Source organism: Kogia breviceps, chromosome 9, assembly GCF_026419965.1.
Source record: "Kogia breviceps isolate mKogBre1 chromosome 9, mKogBre1 haplotype 1, whole genome shotgun sequence".
Taxonomy (NCBI): domain Eukaryota; kingdom Metazoa; phylum Chordata; class Mammalia; order Artiodactyla; family Physeteridae; genus Kogia; species Kogia breviceps.
Genome location: NC_081318.1, coordinates 80,474,284 through 80,501,707, shown reverse-complemented (window position 1 = coordinate 80,501,707; position 27,424 = coordinate 80,474,284). Strand labels below are relative to the sequence as shown.

At 34.9% G+C, this 27,424-nt stretch overlaps 1 protein-coding gene across 5 annotated transcripts in view; it reads right to left on the bottom strand.

The window, feature by feature from the left end:
- The window catches only part of PCLO (piccolo presynaptic cytomatrix protein), a 378,181-nt gene that overhangs the window by 113,388 nt on the left and 237,369 nt on the right, over positions 1-27,424 (bottom strand). For all 5 annotated transcript variants that reach the window (XM_067042711.1, XM_059074371.2, XM_067042713.1 and 2 more), the window contains exon 10: positions 11,129-11,254. In XM_067042711.1, the coding sequence (XP_066898812.1) occupies positions 11,129-11,254 (126 nt within the window). The remainder of the gene's footprint in view (positions 1-11,128; positions 11,255-27,424) is intronic.

Sequence of the window (27,424 nt, the reverse complement as noted above, 5' to 3'; positions counted from 1 at the left end):
TCACTTTGGCTGGATGGATGTTCAACACATAACAAATGTTATTTGATGGTAGAATTCTATTCAAAAAGTTCTCACAGTAAACAGAATGTAATTTCAATATATATATATAATGTAGTATATACAACATATTACAATTATTGATTTTTCCATTAATAAACCAGAGTTGTTTATGAAGATACCTTAACAGCAATATCTGCCAAATAATACAGAAAAAACTCAGCTATTTTCCCTCCAGCTCTTTAAAATTCACGTAGAGAAATTATTTCCTCTAATTCAGAAGCAAACATGATTAACAACCACAAAAAATAATGGTAACATATTTTAGATGAATTACACAAAACCTTTAGATGTATACCATCTAATTATAAGAAGTCTTTTTGTTTAAAATGAATAAAATTAGATCCATTTCACTTATGTTAATCGTACCAACATGGGACTTAGTTGTTTTTTATTTTACAAAGTTATTTTGACCACTTTTTCTCATTTTATCTTTACAGCACTTCAGTAAAATAGGTAGGGTACAGATCTGAAATCTGCTTTAGAAATTATACTGAGTGGTAGTTCAAAAAGCCAGGACTCCTGACTCCTCATCTACATTCAAGAATATTAGCGTTCTGAGGGCTTCATTTCTGTTTAGGTTGTATGACTTCTATTAAAGAATGTATATTTATTGTATTAATTAAAATAAGATTTAAGACTTGAAGGTTAAACGCTCTGTAGGTTTGTTATATTATGTAGAGATTTAAGTTTTTTTAAAAAAATGGTGGAGTACATTTTGGCCTACTAAATTTGAATACTGTGTACAGGAACAAATGAATGAACATATTGAGGTCATTTTCACTGAGCTGAAATTTAATACACATGTTGTATTAGTATTTATAGATATATGATATAATATCATTTATCTCCACATCCCCTGTTCCCACCTTGATCTGAACAGCCACAATTCATGCCTGGATTATTTCTATAGCATCCTAACTACTCTCCTTCCTATTCTTTACTCCTTCAAACTATTCTCCTTACAGCAGTCAGAGTGATTTTATTTAAATGTCATTCAGCTTGTGTCAGCCCAGTGCCTTCTCATTTGACATTAATAGAAGCTGAAGTCCTTACACTGACCTAGAAGATGCTACCTCTGTTACTTCTGTTACTCTGTTACATTGGTTACTTCTCTGCCAGAAATTCCTGCTTTCTTCTCTCTCACTCACATCCTCACTCAGTGCCAGCCACGCTGGCCTCCCTGCGGTCTTATTATTTCTGGCACACACCAGGCAGGCTCTTGCTCTGGGCCTGTGCCCTTTTCATTTCTCTGCCTATAATACCAATAACTCCAAGCTCACTCTTTCCTCTCCTTGGGGGCTTTCCTCATTTTTTGCCTTCTTGGCGAGGCCTTCCCTGACATCCCATCTAAAATTTCAACCCTACCCTCCTATTTGGCATATCCACCCTCCTTTTTAGCACTTATTGACACTTATTATGTGATACTTATAAGTAGGTTTTACTTTCTGTCTCAACTACTGAAATGTATGGTCCATGGTTTCTTCATTCATATCACACAGGACCAACAGAGGTTGCTCTATAGAGCGTGTATTTACACACACACACACACACACACACACACACACACACACACGCACACACACACACACACACACGCTAGAACTTAGAAATCTCAAGCACCATATCTGACAGTGATGGAGATCTAGTAAAAACTAGAGAGTAAAAGAAAACAAAAGTAGCCTAAGAGGAAAAAAAAGCAAATTCATTTTCTTCCACCACTCTCAGTGTAACTTAGCATATATATGAAAAACCTTTAGTCTGATATGAAAATCTGTATTCCCACAGAATATTCTTTCTGCTCCAGCCTCGTCACTATATCTGGAACATGGCTGTACTCCATCACTATAAATAAGTAAAATATGAACTATGTAAAAAATTAACCAATGAAAGAGATAAAAGCCTAAAAAGATCTGTTTCAGTTGCTGGAGAGTTCTTTGCCCTCAGGAGCTTACAGTCTGTTCTTAGACAGTACCTGAAAGTTACCTGGAATTCTCTGGGAGGAGGAATATCTGTAACCCACACTTAGTTATGGTACTGGTTCTGACAGAAGCCTGCAGAATCAATCAATGTATTCTGCATTTCTATATTTCTCTTACTGAAACTAGAAGAAAATATACATTGTCAAAAAAGTTATTAAATAATGGGTTTTCTTTCCGTAAATACATCTTTCTCCTAGTTCTTCAGGTTTATTTTATATTTTTGTTCATTCAGACCCTGACCAAACTTTTCCTCCACGGTGAATATCCTCTATCCACTGCCCTTCTAGGCTGTAACCATCTTGAAAGCAAGGTGGAATTATAGAATGATAGAATTCTAGGATATACCTGTAGAGTAGTTACTGAATAAACATTTTGACCCATTTGCATTCTTTATTAATTCCCATATTCCTGATATTCTCACCTCTACTCCTTCCTAACAACCTTCTTTCTGAACTCCCTTTTTATCACCTCTATCTACCTTATCAGTATATTACTGCTGCATACCAATAGGTTCTTACAGTTCTGCAGTAAGCACCTCAGTGTTCTCCCCCATTAAGAAACAACATCTCATGCAGGGATGAATTCAAGTATTGTAAGGCCTGAAGCTTATGCAATTTTAAGAAAAAAGAGAAACTTATGAATACAAAATTGATACAAGTGAACATTTGTTAAAAGGACAAAATAAATCACAACAAATTACAAAAGTTAAAAAGCTGACAATGCCACAAACATCACATATGTTTTTTAACTTCCTGGAGCCTTGTAAGGGGCCTATACAGGTGAGGAAGGAGCCCTGAGGCTTAAGGGTCATGATTTAGCCATTCTGATTTCATTCCTTCTTTCATCCTATGTAATTAGTCTCACATTCTTAATTCTAGGGCTCACATTTCCATTTTATGTAACATACACAACTTATCATAGCACACATACTACTGTTTAGTTTCCTCTTTCCACAGCTTAGACTGTATGATTCTTCTCAAGGTTCAATCCCTCCCCCGCATCTCTTCAACAGATAAAGTACCTCAAAAGTATGCATTACAGAAGGGTCTTGTGGAGGGCCCCTTACACTTAATGCTGAACACCCAGTGAGTTTCTGTGATTTGTCAACAGACATAAAAAGGAGTTGATGAGAAAGATAGGTCCACACACTGGGTGCCAGACACCTAACATCTGACACCTACACCACGATTCTATTCACTAACAAGATATGCTTTCAGTGACTTACAGACCATGAGAGTTACATAAGCAGATATTCATTGTATTTAAGTCCATAGACTTTAATCAGACATGAGATTAACAAATTGGTGATAAGAAGAAAAACTTAGAAGCCTTTCTATAAGACTAGCCAAAAGTATGGTTTTACCGTTAGGAGGTGATATATTTACATGGGACATGACTTAATCACTTCAAGTTTTAAATTAAAAAAAAATTTATTCAGGCCTAATAAATACCTAAAACGATATTCCATTATAGCAGAATACCTCTAGCAGATCGATGCTCCCTTACAGGAAGCACGAAATCTGTGAGATTAACTGTCATCTATGAAAATAATTTCGTCTATCCTTAACAGAGTAGTTTCTTTAGTTAGTCTAGTTCTTTATAGCTAACTAAGCATGACAAATACATCAGCTCCTTTCATACTCACAGTTAACCCCATGAGATAGGTCTTGAAACCTCCTAATTGAAACATCAACCCATCCAGATGAGATAAAAGGAGACTCAGAGAACATAAACAACTTGCCTAACATCATGAGGGTGACATTAATTCAGAGTCTTCTGACTTCATACCTGTGCTTTTTCCATTAGGAATATTCCAAATCCCTGTAGTTCAGAGGTCAGACCTGACAATGGTCAATTATCTACACATGTTCAGATAGAGGGGACGGAGTTCAAGCTTGAGTAGCACATACTATTCTTTTATTTATTTTTTTTTATTTTTTATTTTTTTTTTTTTGCGGTACGCAGGCCTCTCACTGTTGTGGCCTCTCCCATTGCGGAGCACAGGCTCCGGAAGCGCAGGCTCAGTGGCCATGGCTCACGGGCCCAGCTGCGCTGAGGCATGTGGGATCCTCCCGGACCGGGGCATGAACCTGTGTCCCCTGCATCGGCAGGTGAACTCTCAACCACTGCGCCACGAGGGAAACCCGCACATACTATTCTTATCATCAAAGATCTGCTAAGTAAGTACCATCTTTTCACTACTTCTGTGAAATACTATATCAAACATTATATTAAATGTTTCTGACACATTATTTGTAAACCTGATAATAATTTTGCAGCCACTATTATTATCCCGATTTCCCAACTGAGAACACCAAAGTACTAAAAGTTAAACAACTTATCCTGGCAAAAAGTACCAGAGCTCAATTTAAATCCTGATGTGTCTGACTCTAAAAACATTCTCTTTATATAATGAAGACCTTGAAGCATTGGCTGTTTGAAGATTTGTTATAGCTATTAAAGACAGTTTAGCATCCTTGCTTCCAAAATAACAACTCCAAGTTCATACACACCAAAATGCAGCCTGTTATGGCATACTGATTAGACAAATCCAGAAATTTAAAAACAGAAACAACTGTTAATCATTAATCAGTATCACTTGAACATACGTATATATTTCAAGGTATACCACTGTTATTGATAAAAGCAATCAAATTAGGATATGGAGTATTATACATACTAAAAAATGTGTAAAAAAAAGGGCTATTATTTCATTTTCTTGATGTCCCTATCAGAAATACTGACTCAAAGATAATTTCCTCTGATTAATTTCAAAATAAATGGATAAAGAAGAGGAACACCTTTCTTTGTCCTGGCAATACAGCTAATCATTAATATGTAAGTATGATATCACTGCATCTTAAAAATAGTAATTACAACCTACCAGTCCAGGTACCCACAATTTTTATTCTTTCTTCCCAGAAGATAGTTTCCTAAATATTTTTTAGAAAAATCTTTGTATCAACAAGAAATATGATCTTGTGCCATGTGTACCTGACACACTATCTTGCAGATATTCTGAGAAATCTCATGCTAATGACCAATCCATACTTGGTAATCCCCCTGGAACAAGAATAAGGAAGCTCACTCATCTGTGTGGTGTGTTTCCTGGTCTCCAACTGTGATCACTGCCATGCCATCTGTAACATATGCCAAAAAAGCACAAGCAGAAATAGAGACTTTCTTGCCTCGGAACATTATCCTTTAAGTCACACAGGAGTGTGTCCTCCACTGGAATGAGCTCTTCTACCATAGACTTCTTCAGGACAGGGAATTCCAGAGGTGAACTTCTAAAATCAAAACCACCATGCCCAAAACACCTAACCTCACCTCCACTCCAATCACTGATTCTCAAACATAAATCCAACATTTTCTTGCCCGAAACCCTGGCAGTTCATCTTTAAGAGGAGCTAACTAGCCGAATCAATAACCCCTACACTGAGACAACTAGAAACTGAGAACTTGGAAATATCCGTGAACTAGAATTTATGTCACAGGTGCACTTCCTCACAGAATAGCATATAGACAAACTAAGATAAACTAATTTCTTTACAGGCCTACCTACTGGCCTGGAAAAAGGTAATTTTCCACATAGCTCTGGCTAAATCCATAAGCAAACATTGTATATCATTGGTTTTAACTTTTTGCTCTCCTAGTCTATGTTCCTACTGATTTATTAAAAAGCTTCTTGAAGCTACATTCAGAGCTTAACACTATATTCCTATCTTAGCTCCAAACAGCATTCACCAAACAAATATGATTTTATTATCAATAATAAAGATACAATTTATCTTCAAAATACTTCAACTAAATTGATTTTCGGCTGGAAAACCTAACAATATAAACAAATACCTGTTTTTGGTTCAATGGCTAAAATGTGTTTGGTTCTTATGGATTCACTGTTCTCCTATGAAAACTGTTGAAATATAAAAGGTATCATGCAGGTAATGTATTTCACAATTATGATGTTACGATACACAATGCTAGGGAGAAAATCATTTGGAGAATAAGTTCAGAAGTCCAGCGATTAAATAAAGCTTAGAACCAATGATATGCACATAAAAGATTAGGTTTGGCCCATTATACTTCCTAAACAAACTTTTATTTTATTTATATTTTCTACTCTTCCTTTTCTGGAGATATAAAATTATTGTAAGTTGATATAAAATGATATAACTTATTAATAAGTTTAACAATTGCTATGTGTTAATTTCTTTTTAATGTCTTAAGGTACTTTATTGTATTGATTCAAAATACAATGATTAAATCTCTAAGAAGAACAAAGGTCCAGCATTGTGAACCCATGGAAGACTCAAATAGATACGATTCAATATAAAAAATTGTTTTTTCTAAATTAATCTATACCTTCAATATAATCACTATCAAATTTTAACAGAGATTTTCCTGAAAACTGACAAGCTGGTTCTAGAATGTATATGCAAGACCAAAGGTCAAGAATTGTCCCAAGAGGATTTTTGAAGAGCAGCAGTATGGTAGATTACCTACCATATGTCAGGACTTAAAGTCATCATAATTACAACAGTGTCACACTGATGTAGGGATAGACAAATAGACAAGTAAGCTAGAACAAACATTTCATAAAAGACCCACACATGTACAAAAAAATCAATATATGACAGATGGGGCACTGTAGATCAGTGGGAACAATGATACACTATTCAATAAATGGTGCACAGGCCACTGATTATCCATACTGATGGGGGAGAAAACTAAAAATTCTAGTAAGAGCACGATAGACTAAAAATAACTTAATTCTATGTCTATAAGTACATTATATAAAGAGTACGATTTCACAATTTTTAGAAGGAAATATAGGCTAATATTTGAAGACTTCAGGGCAAGGAGAATTTCTAAATAATATAGAACATTTATAAAACTTAATAGAGACAAAATAAGCCAACTACGTTAAAATTTCAACTTAAAAAAAAAAGACACTAAAAACACAAGCCACATACTGGGAGAAGATATTTACAGCCTACATACTTGACAAACGATTATAACCAGAACACATAAAGATTCTCTAAAATTCAATTTAAAATATACAAACAATCCAAATAAAGAATAAGCAAAAGAACAGGCAAATTGCAGATGAGGAAAACCCAAGTGCTAACCAGATTAGTAACGTATTATCATACTCAACATTACTGAAGGTAAGGTGAACGAAGAAAACAATGGCCTATCATTTCACATTATATTTGAGAAAGAAAATGTTGAGAAAGAGGAACAAGGATATAAAGGAATAAGAACACTAATTTACTACGGATGAATGTAAAAATAGCGTAACACTTTGGAGAGCAACTTGGAAAAATCAACTACTGTTGAAGAAACCACACAACATTCTCCTATATTATTTAATAAGATAGTCACTATAACCCAGAAATTGAACTTTTTCTCAATTTTTTGAACTTGTATTGCAGAAGAAACTTCTGTACATGTGCAAAAGGAGACTACTTCAAAAATTAATTACAGCATTGTTGGAAATAGTAAAAAAAACCTCATATATAACCAAAATAACCAGAGAATGTTTAAATTAAACTGTAGTAGAGACATACAGTAATAGAATTCTGCCCTGAAGTGAAAATAAATAACCAGAACTACATGTGTGTACACGTAGCTATGTAGACCACTTTAGATAAAACTCATAAATTCTGGAACTAAAACAACTGGCAAAAATACATGTACAGTAAACTATCATTTATATAAAATTTCATAAACAAGCAAAATGAATCCTTATAAAGTTTATGAATACATACATAAAACTATAAAGAAAAGCAAGTGAAGGGTAATCTCAAATTAAGTCTGGTAGTTTATTTTGGACAAGTAAGAGAGGTTTGGGAGAGGAGAGGTGACTACAGGAGGCTTTAATTGGTTTATAGGTACTTCTCTCTCCTAAAAATATGAAACAAACAGGCAAAATGTTAAGACTTAAAACAATATGGTGAGTACATGGTTGTTTGCCATATTATTCTCTACAGCTTTTTTGTACACTCAACCCCTTTAATGAAAATTACAGGTCAGCGCCCAATTAAGTGTTTTTTTGTTGTTGCGGTACGCGGGCCTCTCCCACTGCGGAGCACAGGCTCCGGACGTGCAGACGCAGCTGCCATGGCCCACGGGACCAGCCGCTCCGCCGCATGTGGGATCCTCCCGGACCGGGGCACGAATCCATGTCCCCCGCCTCGGCAGGCGGACTCCCAACCACTGCGCCACCAGGGAAGCTCCAGGGAAGCCCCCCAATTAAGTGTTAAACTGCATACATCAAACTATGAATGCTGAGACTCTCCCCCTACCCCACTCCCATCCGGGAAGGCAAAAGAGAAGATGTGTGATGTTGAGCTGCGCATCCCAATAGGTGAGAAATCTTATAAGGCAAATCTTTTAAGGCAGTTTTCCTGATTGTGGAGGAGGCCCAGACTAAGGAAAATCACACCCACTTTCAACGAATTAGCAAACATCAAACCCTGACTTCCTGTGTTTACTGTGTAACGGAGAAATGCAACCACTGAGTTGCTTCAGTAAAATTTTCCAAGATTGAGAGCAAAACCCACTCACCATTTAAGTGCAAATGAATCAGAAAGAGACGTGTCAGGCAGCAAACATTTCCATATAGGACTTGCTATTTTGAGTTTAGATTTTAATTTCTAATTTAAATCTCATCTGTTTTGTGCCCTTCACCCTCTCTCCACCAGACAGCCAGCACAAAGATTGGGAGATTCTGGACTGGTGAAGAACCCAGTAGACAACTGTAGATTCTGGGTTCTACTGGTAAAAACAGGATCTAAATATTGACAGTCAAGATAGCATCGTGAGTCTAACAGAAATACTACCAAGAGTTGTATTAAAGATTTATGTTTTAAGAGAAAATAAAGTAAATTTGGAAATCATAAATAACAAATTATAGGTGTGAGTTATGTGACAACTGGACTCTAATAATCAGAGGATCTATAGTCATAGAGAGGCCTGGCTTAGCACTTGGCAAAACTTTGGGAGAATTAATAAATAATACAATTAATAAAAGTAAAATCTTAAGTCACATGCACATAGCTTTTAATGATTTCCCACTTTACCCAATGAAACAAACTGCAAAACTATTATTTCCAAAAATGATGACGACTTTAATGGCAGTCTCTGAGTTTATAAAATCAGAGATGTAATTTTAGGTTCATTTCAGTTTCCTTTCTTGAATGAGTTTGTATTATATATATTATTAATTTAGGTGCATGAACTTAAAAATGGCCACATAAGCTACCAAATGTAAAGAACATCACGTCATCACAGAGTGCTTCACTGAAACTATACATAAAAATCATCCTGATGTGTATGTAGCATTTGCTGATTTTCATGGTGTAAGGACAAAGAAGGGTATGAAATTTTATCTTTAAATTATTCGAGTATCTTTGTCAACTATATCAGGCAAAGTTACTGTTGCAAATTTTATCTTAAAATAAAAATAGCATATTCATTTCTTTCTGAAGTATGCTATCTGAAGGCAATCATATCACTCCCATCCCTACAAACAGGCCTCAATTCCTGTATCTTAACTAGACTGCAATACCAACAGAGTAGCATTAGGCATGACAGAATTATAGTCATAGAAAATTCATAGAGACCCAGTGTTTGCTCATAATGGTTATATCTTGATTCATATAGTCTTTTCCTTCATTTAGCTATCTGGCTGAACCTCCAATTTTCCCTGTTGTATGAATGCCATTAGAATATTTTTAATAGTATGCCTTCAGTTACACACGTGGTGATATCCTGGTAAACTGGCATTCTGAAAATCAACAGGCAAATAAATGAACAAAAAAGGCCTGATTTATAGCATTTGCCTATTTTCATGTTGTAAATACTCTCACCATGGCCAATTCAAGCTAACAACGTGATGGTCTTGAGTGTGAAGTTGGGAAGAGATATTCAAAACATCTCTTAGTGAGTTGGGCAAGCTGCTTCCAGAAGAACACTGTGATGAATAAATATTGCCTCAAATTTGTGTTTATTCGAACTGTCTATCAAAATATCTAGGGATTTATTTTGATAGGTTCCAATATATTTAATTTAAGACAATGACAGGGAATAATCTTAACATAATTGAGTTTTAAATAATAACAGGCAACATTTTATTAAATGATGAAACAACAGAAAAAAGCTTTCTAAATAACATTTAATTTGGGATAAAAATAAAAGGATAGACTGAAGCTGCTTTATGATAAAAATATTCATGGTAAGCAATCCAACTGAAAACTTGCAAACTATATCTATGTTAGGTTTTGGAAAATGCAAATGACCACATTGTCTAATTAATGAGTGAAAATTATCACTGTGCATCTTGAGAATCAAGCTGTAACCTTTAACGGAAAGAAACATCATTTTATGGCCCATAAGACACATCTGTAAAGTTCATTACTTTAAAATACTTTATGATGTAATGAGGTGAATAGAATAGTACCTAGCACAGGAGTTGGCAATTTTTCTTCTCGAAAGGGTCAGAGAGAATATATATATTTTAGGCTTTGCAGACCATACAGTCTCTGTTGTGAATGCAGTTCTGCTATTGTAGTGGGAAAACACCCATGTTCAATATGTAAATTAATAATCCTGGCTGTGTTCTAATGAAACAATGTTTACAGAAACAGGCAGCTGATGGATTTGGCTTGTGGGTCATCCACAGTTTGCTGACCTGACTTTAGCATGTACTGAATCATGTGATGTTTTTATGGCTCTGATTTCAATATAATTTTTCCTAGTGTTTATGAAACACTAATTCTTTTAATCAAAGTGTTTTTAAAAATATAATATTGCCCCAGTCAGTAAAAAATCGTGACTAATTACTGTTTCTTAAATAAGATATTCCCATAGCAATCCAACTGCCAAAAGGACAATGCAATTGAAAATAAAATGAATATAGCTGTGGACATATATTCCTTTATATTACTCTACCAAAATATCATAATTAACCATAAGGAGAGTTTTTCCTAAACAGTAAAAGAAGAGAAGACTTTCATATCAAATTAAGATATATTTAATATGAGCACATTCATTTTAACTTACTCTGAAATCCTCATTCTTACCTTCTACAAGTTTCCCTGTCTGTTCTGCACTTCCCCCAGGAAGAATGTTGGCAATATAAGCTCCAATTTCTCCACTATGTCCAGGGATTTCTTTACCACCCACAATTCTAATTCCTAATCCATTACCTGTATTGAAAGATAAGCAAATTATTAGCAATAAGAAGAAACAAACAACAGCTATCACAAGTTATAAGGTGCACAAAAAATGGGTTCTGATATCTAGAAGTTAACTACAACATCAATATTGGAACTGGATACCAATATCAAAAGAACAATATTCTGATTTCAATAACAGTTGATAGGAAAGAGAACTTTCTGAGATCTTGGTAGGATCTATACTGATTAATCTGATATTAACAAATAATTTTTATTTTAGCCATATTCAGTAATATAATAAGGCTCTGTCCATTTTGATCAGATATTTTGTAAAAAATTTTATATGAGGATGTTACCAGTATAAGAAATTCCAGAGCATATAATTCATTTATGAAATCAAGGAGCATTTAACTTACAAAAAGATAGCAACAGCTATCAAAAATTGAGAAGACACAATCTAAACATATAAATGACTGCAACTGATAAAGTGAAAACACGATCATAACTTATGAATTATTATTCACATTTCAGCCTTAACTCAAACTAATACTGTTTGTGCATTAATACGGCACTTAGTACAGGGACAATAAAAGCATTCTTGATTGATGAGCAACTGAGTAAACTGTTCCTTATTCCACAGAACAGATTTTTCTGTAATTAGCCACATGGAAGAAACACGGAGAATGATTATTGTGAGAAATCTATCTGAGACAGAAATAAACTGTTGATATTTTATCTTTTAAAAAAATAATCTAAAAATTGGCTAGTGTATACGGCACCAGATATATTTTTGTTACAAATGTCAAGATTTTAAAATGAAAGCACTAAAAGAAAGCAGAATTCTCCTTTACTGAAGACACAATTAATTATCTCTTTAAAATAAACTTCATTCCATTCAGTGATTGAAGTACCATTTTCAACTTTCAAAATCTCCAAAATTAAAAGCCAGCTCTCTTCCAAATCCTGTTTCCTTCCTACTTAACTCTTCAAAAACCATCCTTGTAGTCAGCATCAACACAGCCCAAACATTCAACAAGTAGTAGCTGAATTATGGAATCCTTCTTCTTTTATCTAGTAGGGATATATTTTGGTAAAATACTGTTTCTTATTTCTAGGTGATGTGATACTTCCAAATGAATTTCGTCTTTCCTTTTCTTTCTCCTCCACTCCTGCCCTTCCAATCTTTCCATCCTTGTTTTTCCCCTCTTTTCTCCCTCTTTCCCTAGTACCCCCACCTCCATCCTTATCCCCCAGACCTACTTTTACAATATAGCAAGTGCTCTGAAAAATGATTTAGCCTCAAAACAAAAACGAAACAAATTATCTGTGTTCTTCTACAAGGGGTTGTCAAGGGTCAGAGCTAAGCAAGATACTAGCTCTCTCTAGTCCCACTTGTGGAGCTTTTCTGTCACAAGTTTCTTGGTTCAGTGTTACTGTTCTTTGTAGAGATTGATGATACAAGCTGAACATAACTGGATGAATGAAGACTATCATCTACTATATGATTTTTAGTCTCAACTAAGCCTGGAGAGAGACAGTGGATTTCTTAGACATTAGCCTTTACAGATTCACCAGGACTGATTCTACAGTAAGACATTAGATAGATACTAATAAAGGGTAGAAGATGAAGGAAAGTTATTAGCCACTCTTCATTCAATTAGGTTAGCCTATATATATATATATTTTTTTAGTGTACTAAGACACTTTAGAAATTACAAAATGAGGACTTAAAAATAGATGGTCATATTTAAAGGGTTATTCCATGGAATTTATCTGAAAAAATAAAACTAGATTCTTTAAGGTTTGGTTTCACTTTCCATGGTTGAATCACTCACAAGTTGTAGTTCATCACTTATTAAAGATTTCATAAAACCCAAACAGATACTGAAATTCTAAGTAGTCAGTATAACCATACCAATTTTAAGACATGGTCAGTCTGAGATCCCAAAAAATGATTCATGAGGTTTCCTTAGTGTAAAGCCATAGTTTCAAGATCTTGCCTTATATCAAAATCTATCATAATTTACACTAGACTATAGTGGAGTATTAGAGTGCTGTGGCATGGGTCCTACTTCTTTCTTTTTTTAATTTTTAAATTTTACTTATTTTATTTATTTGGTTTTGCCAGGTCTTAGTTGCAGCAGGCGGGCTCCTTAATTGTGGCTTGCCAGCTCCTTAGTTGTGGCACATGGGCTCCTTAGTTGCAGCACATGGGCTCCTTAGTTGCAGCAGATGGGCTTCTTAGTTGCAGCTCAAGAGCTCCTTAGTTGTGGCTTGCCAGCTCCTTCATGGCAGCTAGTGGGCTCCTGAGTTGCGGCTCGCCAGCTCCTTAGTTGTGGCATGTGAACTCTTAGTTGCGGCATTCATATGGGATCTAGTTCTCTGAGCAGGGCTCGAACCCTGGCCCCCTGCATTGGGAGCGCAGAGTCTTAATCACTGCGCCACCGGGGAAATCCCACTTATTTCTTTTTAAGCTTAAAAATTAGAATATAAATGTAGCTCATAAAAATAATTTCAGCACTATATAATATATGGTGCAGCCACATGCTTAGAGTCTACAAAGAGAATTGTTATACACTGTAAAGGTATAGCTAAAAAGTAGAACTTCAAAACCTATTAATTAACATGTGACTATTTTTTAAAAATTTGATTATAGTTTCATTCTGTAGATGACATTGTCTTGAGGATTAAGTAGTTGGGTCCTTCGTGTCATTTGATTTTTAATGACTGAGTACATTCTAAAACCCTGTAGTAAAGGATCTGTGATAGGAAATTACAATCATATCTATCTTAATAAAGTAGCACGACACAATAATTATTTAGTTTTTTAAACTGCAGTTTCATGCTAGTGAATTCAAAACTTTCTAAATATACTTTATAAGCTTCAGTGTCTTTGGTAAAATGGGAGTAACATATAGACATGAAAATACTATGAGAAATGATATTTGATATACAGTTGACCATTGAACAACATGGGGATTAGGGGTGCTGACCCTCTGTGCAGACGAAAATCCTCATATAACTTACAGAAGCCTTCCGTAGACAAGGTTCATCTGTATACTCGGTTCCACATTCCTGGATTCAACCAACCATGGACTGGGTAGTACTGCAGTATTTACTATTGAAAAAAACTGCATATAAGTGGACCCATGCAGTTCAAAGTCTTGTCATTCAAGGGTCAACTGTATATAGAAACTACTCAGGCATATAGTAAATGTTTTTCATGTGTATAATAAAGTAGCATAGAAATATTAAAAATCTTTGAAGGAAAAAGCAAGGTAGAAAATAACAACCCAGGAAAGATAACATTTTTTGTTTATTTTACAATAGTTGCTTGTATCCTAATTTGGATGTCACAAGTATGAATTTAATTTACACAATTTCTAAGAATTTAAATCTGGACATTTTGATTTAATGCTTCTATAGTTGTACTTTGATATTTTATGCATTGAATGCAGATAAAATGAACAAAGACAATTCTATAAAGATAAAACACCTCAGCTCAAATCTAAAAAGCAGAATGCCAATAAAAGAGTTGATAAACTCAAGAAGCAACATTAATTTTTAACTGAAATGCTTAAATCTAAATGGTCCTTGATAACTGGTATTTATATTATCATTGTTTTCAACTTTTACAAATTTTTATCAACATAAACTTATTTTCTTCTCTGCTTCTATTCCATCTAGAAACACTGCTAAAATGCTTCCTCAGTTAGATGCCATGAATATGCACTGGTCTTGCTCTTGAGTTCACAGTATGGTAGAGAGGCCAACAGTTACTATAATGAACATAGGAGCTTTAGGAAAAGAGATCACAAAAAGTTAGAGTAATTTCACACCATATAAGCATAAATGTGGTTAAGGAAGTCTCATAGGGAAATCTCAATTTCTGAAATCCATTAAAATATATAGGAAATATTTATAAAAAAGAAGTTCGATGATAAAAGTAACAAAATCACTAAGAAAAAGTATTACTGTATATTGATAACCTTAGGATGAACCTTAGGATTTAAATGCATTGGTGACCTTTTTTTTTTTCTTACATTCCATATATATGTGTTAGCATATGGTATTTGTTTTTCTCTTTCTGACTTACCTACTAGGGGCAAGACGGGAAGAAAGACACAGACCTACTAGAGAATGGACTTGAGGATAAGGGGAGGGAGAAGGTTAAGCTGTGACAAAGTGAGAGAGTGGCATGGGCATATATATATACACTACCAAACGTAAAATAGATAGCTAGTGGGAAGCAGCCGCATAGCACAGGAAGATCAGCTCGGTGCTTTGTGACCACCTAGAGGGATGGGATAGGGAGGGTGGGAGGGAGAGAGATGCAAGAAGAAAGAGATATGGGAACATATGTATATGTATAACTGATTCACTTTGTTATAAAGCAGAAACTAACACACCATTGTAAAGCAATTATACTCCAATAAAGATGTTGAAAAAAAATAAATGCATTGTTGTTTTCAAGTGTATGTATTTTATAATTATGGGATCAATACACTATTATATAGTCACTTCTAAAGTTCTGGTCCATAAAAAAATATAAATAAATAAATAAATAAATAAATAAATAAATAAATAAAGTTCTGGTCCAAGATGGCAACATAGGAGGCTCCTGAACTCACCTTGTCTCATGCATACATTGAAATATACAGCTATACATGGAACAATTCCCACTGGAAAAAATCCAGAAACTAGCTGAGCAACTCCTACACGTGGGGTGAATGAGAAAATACCCACATCAAAACAGGTCCTGGCATACCCTCAACTACTGGGAGCTGTTAAGAACAAAGAAGGCAGCTTATACAATCAAAAAGGTTTCACAGACAATCAAGAGTTTGGGCTAGGCGGAATGATAATGTTTATCTCCTTCATGAGACCACTCCATCAAGATTGGGAGAGGTGGCTGTTTTATCCAGTGCACAGAAACCGACACAGAGAGTCAAGCAAAATGAAGAAACAGAGGAGTATGTTCCAAATAAAAGAACAAGATAAAAGTCTAGCAACAGACCTTAATGAAATAGAGATAGGTTATTTACTTATAAAAAGTTTAAAATAATGGTCATAAAGATGCTCACCAAGGTAGGAGAACAATGCATGAGCAAAGCGTAAATTTCAACAAACAGAAAATATAAGGACATACCAAACAGAAATTAAAGAGTTGAAGAATACAGTACCTGAACTGCAAAATTCATAGGCCAGTTCAACAGCAGACTAGAGAAGTGAAAGAAAGGATCAGTGAATTTGACAGGGCAGTGGAATCCATCCAAGTAAAGGAGTAAAAAGAAAAAAGCATGAAAAAGAATGAAGGGAGATTAAGGGACTTAAAGGATACCATCAAAATAAAAAGGCAACCTTTGGAATAGGAAAAAATATTTGCAAATAAATTTCTGATAAGGTGTTGATATGAAAATATATATTAATATATAGAGAATTCATACAACTCAATAACAAAAAATAAACAGTCTGAATGAAAAAATGGGCAGAGGAAATGTATAGACATTTTTCCAAAGAAAACATACAAATGGCCAACAGTCACACGAAAAGGTGCTCAAAATCACTATCAGGGAAATACAAATCAAAACCACAGCGAGATGTGACTACACACCTGTTAAAATGGCTTTTACCAAGAAAAAACAACAAACATTGGCAAGGATGTGGAGAAAAGTGAACCCTTGTGCATTGTTAGTGGGAATGTAAATTGGTACAGCCACTATAAAAAACAGTAAGGTAGTTTCTCGAAAAATTAAAAGAAGAACTACCAGGGCTTCCCTGGTGGCGCAGTGGTTGAGAGTCCGCCTGCCGATGCAGGGGACACGGGTTCATGCCCCGGTCCGGGAAGATCCCACATGCCGCGGAGCAGCTGGGCCCGTGAGCCATGGCCGCTGAGCCTGCGCGTCCGGAGCCTGTGCTCCGCAACGGGAGAGGCCACAACAGTGAGAGGCCCGCGTACAACAACAACAACAACAACAACAACAAACTACCAAATGATCCATGTATCCCACTTCTAGGTATATATCCGAAGGAAATGAAAACAGGATATTGAAGAGATATATGTACTCCCATGTTCACTACAGCAATACTCACAGTAGCCAAGAAATGGAAACAACGGTTAAGTATCCACTGATGGATGATTGGAAAAAGATGTGGTACATATATACAATAGAATACCGTTCAGCCATGTGAAAGAAGGAAATCCTGCCATTTGGGACAACATGCATGGACCTTGAGGGCATTATGCTCAGGGATATAAGCCAGACAGAGAAAGACAGATACTGCATGGTATCACTTATATGTGGGGAAAAAAAGTCAAACTCATAGAGAGTGGTTGCCAGAGGTTGGGGATGGGGGAAATAGCGAGAAATTGGTAAAAGGGTATAAAGTTTTAGCTATAAGTTGGAAAAGGTCTGACTGGTGACTATAGTTGCTAACACTGTATTTTATATATTTTTAATTTTTATTTATTTATTTATATTTTGGCCACACCGTGCAGCACGCGGGATCTTAGTTCCCTGACCAGGGATTGAACCCACGTCCCCTGCAGTGAAAGCATGGAATCTTAAATCTGCTAAGAAAGTAGAACTTAGTCTCATACACAATGTATTCATAAATCAAATCACCACGATGTACACTTTAAATATCTTATAATTTTATAAGTCCATTCTACCTTGACAAACCTGAAATAAAAAAAATAAAAAATAAGCTGTGCATAAAATAAACATGAGCATACTAAGGAAAAATCTTCACATTCACATTTAAATTTGCAGTTTAAATCTACTTTAATTTTACATGTTTATTAACATGTTACATTAAAAGCTCTGATATTTTAAAGTCTTACAAAATGTCATTTCTATTATTAAAATAACATGAAAATATTATGATGCTATAATTAGAGCATTAAGTGTGGACAAAACTAAAATACTTGTCTCGGGCTTCCCTGGTAGCACAGTGGTTGAGAGTCTGCCTGCCGATGCAGGAGACACGGGTTCGTGCCCCGGTCCAGAAAGATCCCACATGCCGCAGAGCAGCTGGGCCCGTGAGCCACAGCCGCTGAGCCTGCGCGTCCGGAGCCTGTGCTCCGCAGTGGGAGAGGCCACAACAGTGAGATGCCCGCATACCGCAAAAAAAAAAAAAAAAAAAAAAAATTAAAATACTTGTCTCATTTCAACACTATCATGTTCTACATCTAAGCAACAAGGAAAAGCAAAATTTTTATCAGTGAACATACTATCTTATGAATAGTAGTCTTTAAATCAATAGAGTTTATTATTCATCATAAAGTTATTACAGAAAGAAGATTTACTGCATAGTTTAGTCATGTCATTCGTTGGGCTGAAGAAGGATTGTCTCTATACATATTAATGCTAATGAAGTACTAAGGATAATGAAAAAGTCTCCAAAGGATAGTTCAATTAAATCTATTTTTATAGTTTTTGTTAATTATATTTCTGCATAAGGCTGTGAAAATTTATTTTTACACTCTTACACTGACTAATGTTATCAATTATCCAAGTAAATATTTAGGAAAATAAACCAAATTATATTAGAAGTCCATAATCATTTCCTTTGCATGTCTTATCAAATGGTACATTAATTCATTAATACTTGAATATAGAGACCTAAAGAATATTTCACTTTTTTTTTTTTGTAGTACTCGGGCCTGTGGGATCTTCCCAGACCGGGGCACGAACCCGTGTCCCGTGCATCGGCAGGCGGACTCTCAACCACTGCACCACCAGGGAAGCCCTCACTATTTGTTTTTTAACTTTACTTACTTTCGCCCATTATAAGAAAAACATTTCTACAAATACAACAAAGTATATCAGTTGCCTAATTAGCAATCCATACTTGACTGTTTCCAGAAATATCAAAATGGCAACACCACATTCATGCCAAATACAATCCAATTCTAAGTCTGGGCATGCATATTATAAACTCACCTATTCCCATTAGCTTTTTCTAATCCAGCCAACTGCTGTGTAACATCCTTTTTCCTAGTCTTAAATATGTAAACATACATGAAGAATTTGAAGTGACCATTGTATTTCACATTTCCATGAACAAAAGTTCACCAGTTGTCTTTTTTATTGTAGTTTGAATAATATTAAGGCAAAAATGTTGCATGGGATTCAAAGCATGTATAAAATGTTATTCACACTTACATCATACTGGATGAGATGGGCCCAAATTGGCCTGCCATAAGACTGAAATGGCCATTGGCATGGGAAATAAGGAAGATAAGTCATGGATATACATCAAAAGACACTGGTATTTTGGATTTGTTGAGCAACATCTTTCAAATGGCAGATGATGTATGTACTGATAAAGTATTTTTACTAAAAGGGCATAGAATTTCCTCTTCCTGAAATGCTTCAGAAATAATTCTCATGAAGAGTAGTTCTCAGGACTTCCACATCATAAATGCACATTTCATTCACACAATAAGATAAGGATTTTTTTCTATATTTTAGCTTATATAAGTCAGTTGCAAAGCTACAGGCATAAAGACAAAATCTGAGGGGTTTGCACGATACTCCTATAAAAGGCAATTAAAATAAATTTATTCCCTGGAAGGATCATGCTAATATTCAAACAATATTACAAAGCTATAGTAATTGAAACAGTATGGCGTTGGCATAAGAACACACATAGACTAATGGAACAGAAGAGAGAGCCCAGAAATAAACCCAGACAAACATGGTGAATTACAACAAAGGAGCCAAGAATACACAATGGGGAAAGGACAGGCTCTTCAGTGAATGGTGTTGGGGAAGCTGGACAGCTACACACAAAAGAATGAAATTGGACCATTATCTTACACAATACATAAAAATTAACTCAAAATGGATCAGAGAGTTGAATGAAACCATAAAATTCTTGGAAGAAAACACATGTGGTAAGCTTCTTGATACTGACCTTGGCGATGATTTTTTGGATTGACACCAAAAGCAAAAGGCAATCAAAATCAAAAATAAGTAAGTGGGACTACATCAGACTAAAAGGCGTCTGTACAGCAAAGGAAACCATCAATGAAATGAAAAAGCAACCTACTGAATGGGAGAAAATATTTGCAAATCATATAGTTGATAAGGGGTTAATATCCAAAATATATAAAGAATGCATACAACTCAATAACAAAAAAAACCCAATGTGATTGAAAACTGGGCAGAAGATCTGAATAGACATGTTTCCAAAGAGGACATACAGATGGTCAACAGGTACATGAAAAGGTGTTCAAAATCACTAATCATAAGGGAAATATAAATCACAATGAGATTTCACCTCACACCTGTTCACTGGCTATCACCAAAGACAAGAAATAACAAGTGCTGGTGATGGCGTGGAGAAAAGGGAACACTTGTGCACAGTTGGTGGAAATGTAAATTGGTGCAGCCATCATGAAAAACAGTATGGAGATTCCTCATAAAATTAAAAATTAAATAATTAAATATGATACAGCAATTCCATTTCTGGGTATTTATCTGAAGAAAATGAAAACACTAACTTGAATAGATACATGCACCCCCGTGTTCACTTCAGCATTATTTATAACAGCCAAGATATGGAAGCAAACTATAGCTTGTCTATTTATGGATGAATGGATAAAGAATACGTGGTATATATACACAATGGAATATTATTCAGCCATAAGAAAGAAGGAAATCTTGCCATTTGCAACAACATGGATGTACCCAGAGGGCACTGTACTAAGTGAAATAAATCGGACAGAGAAAGACAAATACTACTTGGCATTACTTATATGTGGAATCTTAAAAGAAAACAAACAGAAAACCAAAACAATCAAACTCAGGGATACAGAGAACAGATGGTAGTTGCCAGAGGCAGGGGGTGGGAAGGCATGCAAAATGAGTGAAGGGGGTTAAAGGTACAAATATCCAGCTATAAAATAAATTAAGTCATGGGGATGCAATGTACAGCATGGTGACTATATTAATAAGACAATATTACACGTTTGAAAGTTGCTGAGAGAGTCGATCTTAAAAGTTTTTATCACAAGAAAAAAAAAAGTGTAACTGCGTTTGGTGATGGATGTTAATAGAATTAGTGTAATGATTATTTCCCAATATATACAAATACTGAATCATTATGAGGTATACCTGAAAGTAATATAATATTATATGTCAACTATATCTAAATAAAAAATTATTCCATTTAGCAGTACTTAGGGTCCAAAATGAAATGATTCTTTGATGTGAAAGTGGATGCTATGAAGTGAGAAAATAGGGTCAATTTATAGATATGGCTTTAATACTGACTTGTTTAGATACTGATCTCAGTGATGGCAGGCCAGGCCTTGGGGTAGGGTCATCTACTACATGTGTTAAAGAAAAACATTGTACTGGGAGATGCTTATGTAACCCTATGATGTCACTGGAAAGAAAATAGTTTACATTTATTTTAGGGTAAAGCTATGATGTGCTTTCCCAAATGACAGTTTTACTTAAACAAAAGATAGTAGGAAGAAAAATAATATCCTAATTCAAAATAGAGTATCAAGTGTTCCTTTTGTACTTCTGAACATAATAGATTGTGCAGAAATACACCATTGACTCGCAGTGAATTATTTCTGTATAAACCACACCCTTTGAGTCCATGTACCTGTGACTTGCTTCTAACCAAGAGGACCTGACAAAGGTGATGCGACAGTCACCACCATGATTATATTATGTAAGATTCCATCTCAGCAGACTAGAATGAATCTTCTGTTGGCCTTGAAAAAAGTAAACTGGGATGTGTGAGGGGGACTGAGTGGTCCCCAGCTGACAGCATGCCAGAAAATGGGGAATTTAGTGCCACAACTTGGAGGAACTGAATTCTGCCAACAACCTCGGGACCCTGGAAGAAGATCCCCAAGCTCTAGAACAAAACACAGCCCGGCCAACACATAGATTGCAGCTTTGTGAGATCCTTACCAGGGCACCCAGTCCATGCTTAATTTCTTGAACCATGAAAACTGTGAGATACTAAATGTGTGTTGTTTTAAGCCATTAAATAGAAAATAGAAGCCATTAAATAGAAAATTAATACAAAGATGAATGTTGTATTCTGAGTCTTCTCTGCACAAAATATATAGGGACCTTATCTTGGTAGCAAAACCTGTGGAACATTTTATGTTTATCGTAGCTACCACAAGTGACTGAGCAGCTATAGAGGGTAGGAGATAAAGGGAAAATAGGCCATGAATAGATAACGTTTTGACCTTCATAAATGAAGATTTGTGTATCAGTTCTGCAATGCTGGGGTTATGGTATAATATATGTAGCAAATACATGGCATCTAGGCTGCACTAAATATATAACTCAATGAATAACGAATGGATGAAAATTGAAATGCCTAATTTTCCCCAAGCAGGGCTGATGCGTCAGTGACAGTGCTGTTAAAAATAATAGATTTGTATTGTATTCTGTTCTTAGAAAATGTCTGTAAAAGTATATTAACTCAGTGTATCTTAAAAGTAAAAGAACAAACAAGAAACCCTCTATTTTACACAAATAAAATAAAGTTTTGTGAGGTTAAGTGCTCAAGACAACACCTAACATATGGCAATGCTAAAGCGGAGCCTAAACTCTTAGTCCAAATAAATAAGTGGCTTAGTGATGAGTCTCCTGTTGGGTTAGGGCCGGGGAACCTGGTTTGGAATCAGAAAGGGTGGGTTTGGGAGCAGCATATCCAGCCCTTCCCTTTCTCATTCAGTTGCAGAGGGAAGAGTGATGAGAGACATCACAATCAGGCATTAAAAGGAGAAACTACCAAGATATAAAAAATGTTGGGGAGTCAGTATCTCTCAGTCAGTAATGAGGAGAGGAAACATTTCTGGCTTAGGCGGTTTGCAGATTATACTGTACCATTTAATCCGAAGCTGTAACTGATTAGTTGGGACAGATTGTGCTCATGTTATCAATATAATTTCCATTTTTCTATTGATGCATAAATGTCTATGACTTGTTTATATCTTTATCAGACATTATAAAGATGAAAGTGTTACTTTTTAAGTAACAGATTTTATCATTTAAGTACAGATTTTATCATTTTTGTATTTTACCATTTGTGTTAAAAAGATGAATGGCATATACATATCTGTTAAATGAATAAGTAGTTAATACTTACATATCTTTATCTTAGTATACAAATCTATATAGAAGAAAGTATATACAGGCCTGGTAACATAATAATATTATAATTACCACTATTTGGGAAAGTAGTTGAGAAACTGATTTGGAGAGAAAAGTTCTGAATTTGCTGAGTCACTTTAGGGATACTATAAATAAAATCCAGGTGTCCATATAATTTTTGTGCTACAGGCTAAACCTGTTGTCATCGAAATCAATTTTTTTTGGTGAAGGAGGTATTCAATGAAGTTCAACAGCTTCTGCTGTCCAGTATATATCAGGGAATATTTTTCACTAAAGAGTTATTTAATAAAATTATTTTGGTTATATTTGTTACTCTATTTAAAAAACTGTTACTACTATCTGTAATGGAGAAGAAACGTTATATGTTGTTAAGTGACCAGGCTAAGAATAAACATTCCACTGAAATTGTGCTTTAAACAAAAAGTGAGCTGCTTTTATTTATTTTCATCTAGTTTTCTACTACATCAGATTTATTGAACTTTTAGTTGTCAGATGTCTCAAAATATATGACTTTGAACCAATGAATTCTATTTGGTGTCTCTACCTTGTGCCCATATTATTTTATACTTAATATATTATTTGTTCCTAATCTCTTCTGTATCATCTTCAGGGATAGAAGAAAAAAGAAAGTAACTGACATTTCTAGAGTTTCTCCTATTCGTCTTATACTATTTTTTGTGTTTTATAATCATCTCTATAACTTTTCATGTTAGTTACTATCCATACCATTTCAGGACAAAGCAGCTGAGACTAAGGAAGGTTTGAAACTTGTCTAGGTTGGCTAGCAAGTAAAAAAGCTAATATTAGAGCCCATTTTCTTCTTGAGTCCCACATCCTTGTTCTTTCTATGTAAATTTGCTCATTGCTCTAATTGTCAAAAAAATATTCTAGAAGATCAGTATAAATCCTTTCTCCTTTAACTGAATCTCATTTCTTATTACTTACTTTCCATGGCCCATTCATATACATTTTACATTTATACCCTTATATTTAACATTAGCATCACCAATTTATCCTCCTTAACCTGTAGGTTAAACATCTTGAATGTCTTCATCATATCCTCACAGAATCAGTTATTAATTCCTTTAATTTTGCTTTATTCAGAAAAACAGAAAAATATGTTCATCTATCTCCAGTTAGAAGCATGGCCTATAATGTCACTTCCTTAGCAGGAACACACTTCTACAAGCAATATTTATCTTGGCAGATGTCAGGAGAAGTGATGGTGTGAATGAGGAACTAGTCCTGACAGTAGGTACTTCCTTTGTCACTAAGGAAATGCACACAAGCTTTCACTAAAATGTACCAGGAAGAAACTGTGATTTTAAAAGAGATTCAGTCCAAATAGTATTTTATTTCTATAGTTGTATACTTTGTTTATTCCTAAAAATAATTTGAGAGGCTTGCAAGAAATTATGTCATACATAATTTGGACTGTTGCTAAGAATGAAAGAGAAAAAGCCATCCTGAATGGGGAGGGAGAAATCTGGGGGTCAAGGCACCTTCTCAGAATCTGCTCAGTTTCCCAGAACTTGCAGCAGTTACGATGGAACACACATGTTCCCAAATGGACAGTGACACATTTTCTTCGTGTTCCACAAGAAACAGAAGGTATGACAAAATCGTTTTAACTTTCTAAGACTTGGCCTTAAAGAAAAAGTTTTCTCATGAAGTGTTCATGTAAATAACATTGGAGGCATGTTAAGGGCATGTCAGCTATAATTTATATCAACTGCATGAAGCAGAGTTCACATTTTTGCCTCAATTCCCTTTTATTTTATATATCACATGTGAGAACAGCAGTGTAGTCTCAAATAAAAGTGATCAAACATTTTTATTTGATCACCTGGTACACCTTACTTGATTATGGTTAAGCTTCTTTCAGAATTCAGCTTTGAAGCAAACAAGACAAAACCATGCTTCAATGATTTCAATGATACCCATACCACCTATCAAACTAAATTCAGATTCTTTACTTGTCTGGTCCACCATGATCTGGCCCTAACTTTGCTTCCTTTTATGTACTCTGTGTTCTATCAAAACAAATGGAAAAAAACAAAACAAAACAGAAAAACCCAAACAAAAATAATCTGTCTTCCTGCAATGATAAAGTCATTGAAAAGAAAAAAACCAGCAATAATTATGGTCTAAGGCCTAAAATTAAGACTCAGTATTATGTGCTGCCTCATGAACTGGTCAAATTAGCAGGGTCTTAAATGGTCTAACCATAAGATCCCCTCCCTACTCTGGTGGATTTAAGGACCCCTAGCCAAACAGCCCCCCTTATCAAGGGGATTAAGTACAATTTCTGCTTATCCCTGAGCAGCTGGGTTTCAGTTTCCTCCAAGTCTAGGAAATTATTCAACCAAGTCAATCATATCTTCCTTCAAGAACCAGGGGCAGTCCAACCTTTTGATACTAAAATGTTGGCCTTCCACAGCTGGTTGTTTACTCTTTTCCTAAGTAAAACCCCCATGTGGCCTATATATTTTAAGGAAATAATGAATATCATGGCAGCATTTTTTCACTGTAGTATTGTGGTATTGTTTATAATACTGAAAAGGGGAAGACAGCACAAATGTCCAACAATTGAGGAATGGTTGATGTAGATGATTAAATATCTACAAACATGATAAAAACAAGTAATTAAATTTATGTTTATGAAGAAATTTTGATGTAACAGGAAAATGTCTTTGTTAGGCAATTTACACTATATTAAAAATATGTATGTAAACTACTTTACAATATACTCCTACTGTGTGTGTACATGGGTATAAACAAAATAAAAAGGAAAGAGAATATAAATTGTCAAATTACGATGGCTTTTATTTTCATCTTTATATTTTTCACTACTACCATAATTTACTGAGGATCGATCGCTCTGTCTATCCATCCATCCATCCATCCATCCATCCATCCATCCAACTATCTACACATACACATACACAACACACACACACACACCCCCAATCCCCCCACACACTCATTTTACGTATACATACAAAGAAGAGAGTTGAAAATGATACATGTATTTAGCTATTTAGCTACTGGTAGCTGAAAGCCAGATGGGAGGTTTGCCGTTTAGATCTCTAAAGGAGGAAAAAGAAATGAAACTTTTCATTAGAAAATGGGGAAAGATGTGTTCTTTATATCCCATTGATAAAATTCTTTGAGCAAATGAAGATTTGCAGTACAAAAATTGTACGTGTATAAACATGTACCCATGGTTTGTGTCATATTCTAATTTTCATTAGACAGTCTCATGTATTCATTGCTTCCTATGTATTAGCTCCACTTCTTCAAGTGTCTTGCAAATTCTTGGAAGCAGAGTGGTTGCCACAGGCTTTTCCCGTATCTGCCTCACAGCTAGGTTAAGGCTGAATCTATATTCAGTATGAACTATTTATTTTTTTACAGTGGGCAAGTGAAAGATAGGCCTTTGTTTATCATAACTCTACTTTCTGTAATCCTATATTATTTGAAAAATTTTCAAGTAAATTTAACAGTTAAAAAAGGTAGCTAAATTTTTGTTTCAGTATTTTTATTGACTATGGGACATATTCTATGGAACATGGGGGTATTTTTTTAAACTAATTTGCTGATCATATCTTTGAGAAATACTGGGTAAGAGATATAGAACTACTCTTACCATCTAGAAGTTTCCATCTAAAGTCTGAATACACATATCTATCTAAGTGACCTCTACTTTAAGTTTGTAGATGTTCTCTGTAAACACTCATAAGTAAGAAAAAAAGGAGGAGAATGATATCAGTATTTGGTAGAAATGGTTATACTTTCAAATTATTTCAGAAGCGAATAGAAAATATGCAAGTGCAAAGTAAACAGTATAATTATTTTCATATCTTTTTAACATATTTAAGATTTTCATTTGCTTTCTTTTAGGATTTCACATACATCATTTCTTTGGTTGCATATTGGGACAATATAATGACTGACCAAACTATGTAAATAAGGCAATTATCATAAATGTAATCATTTCCATTAAAAAAATTATTGAAATATAAACCATAGTGAGTAT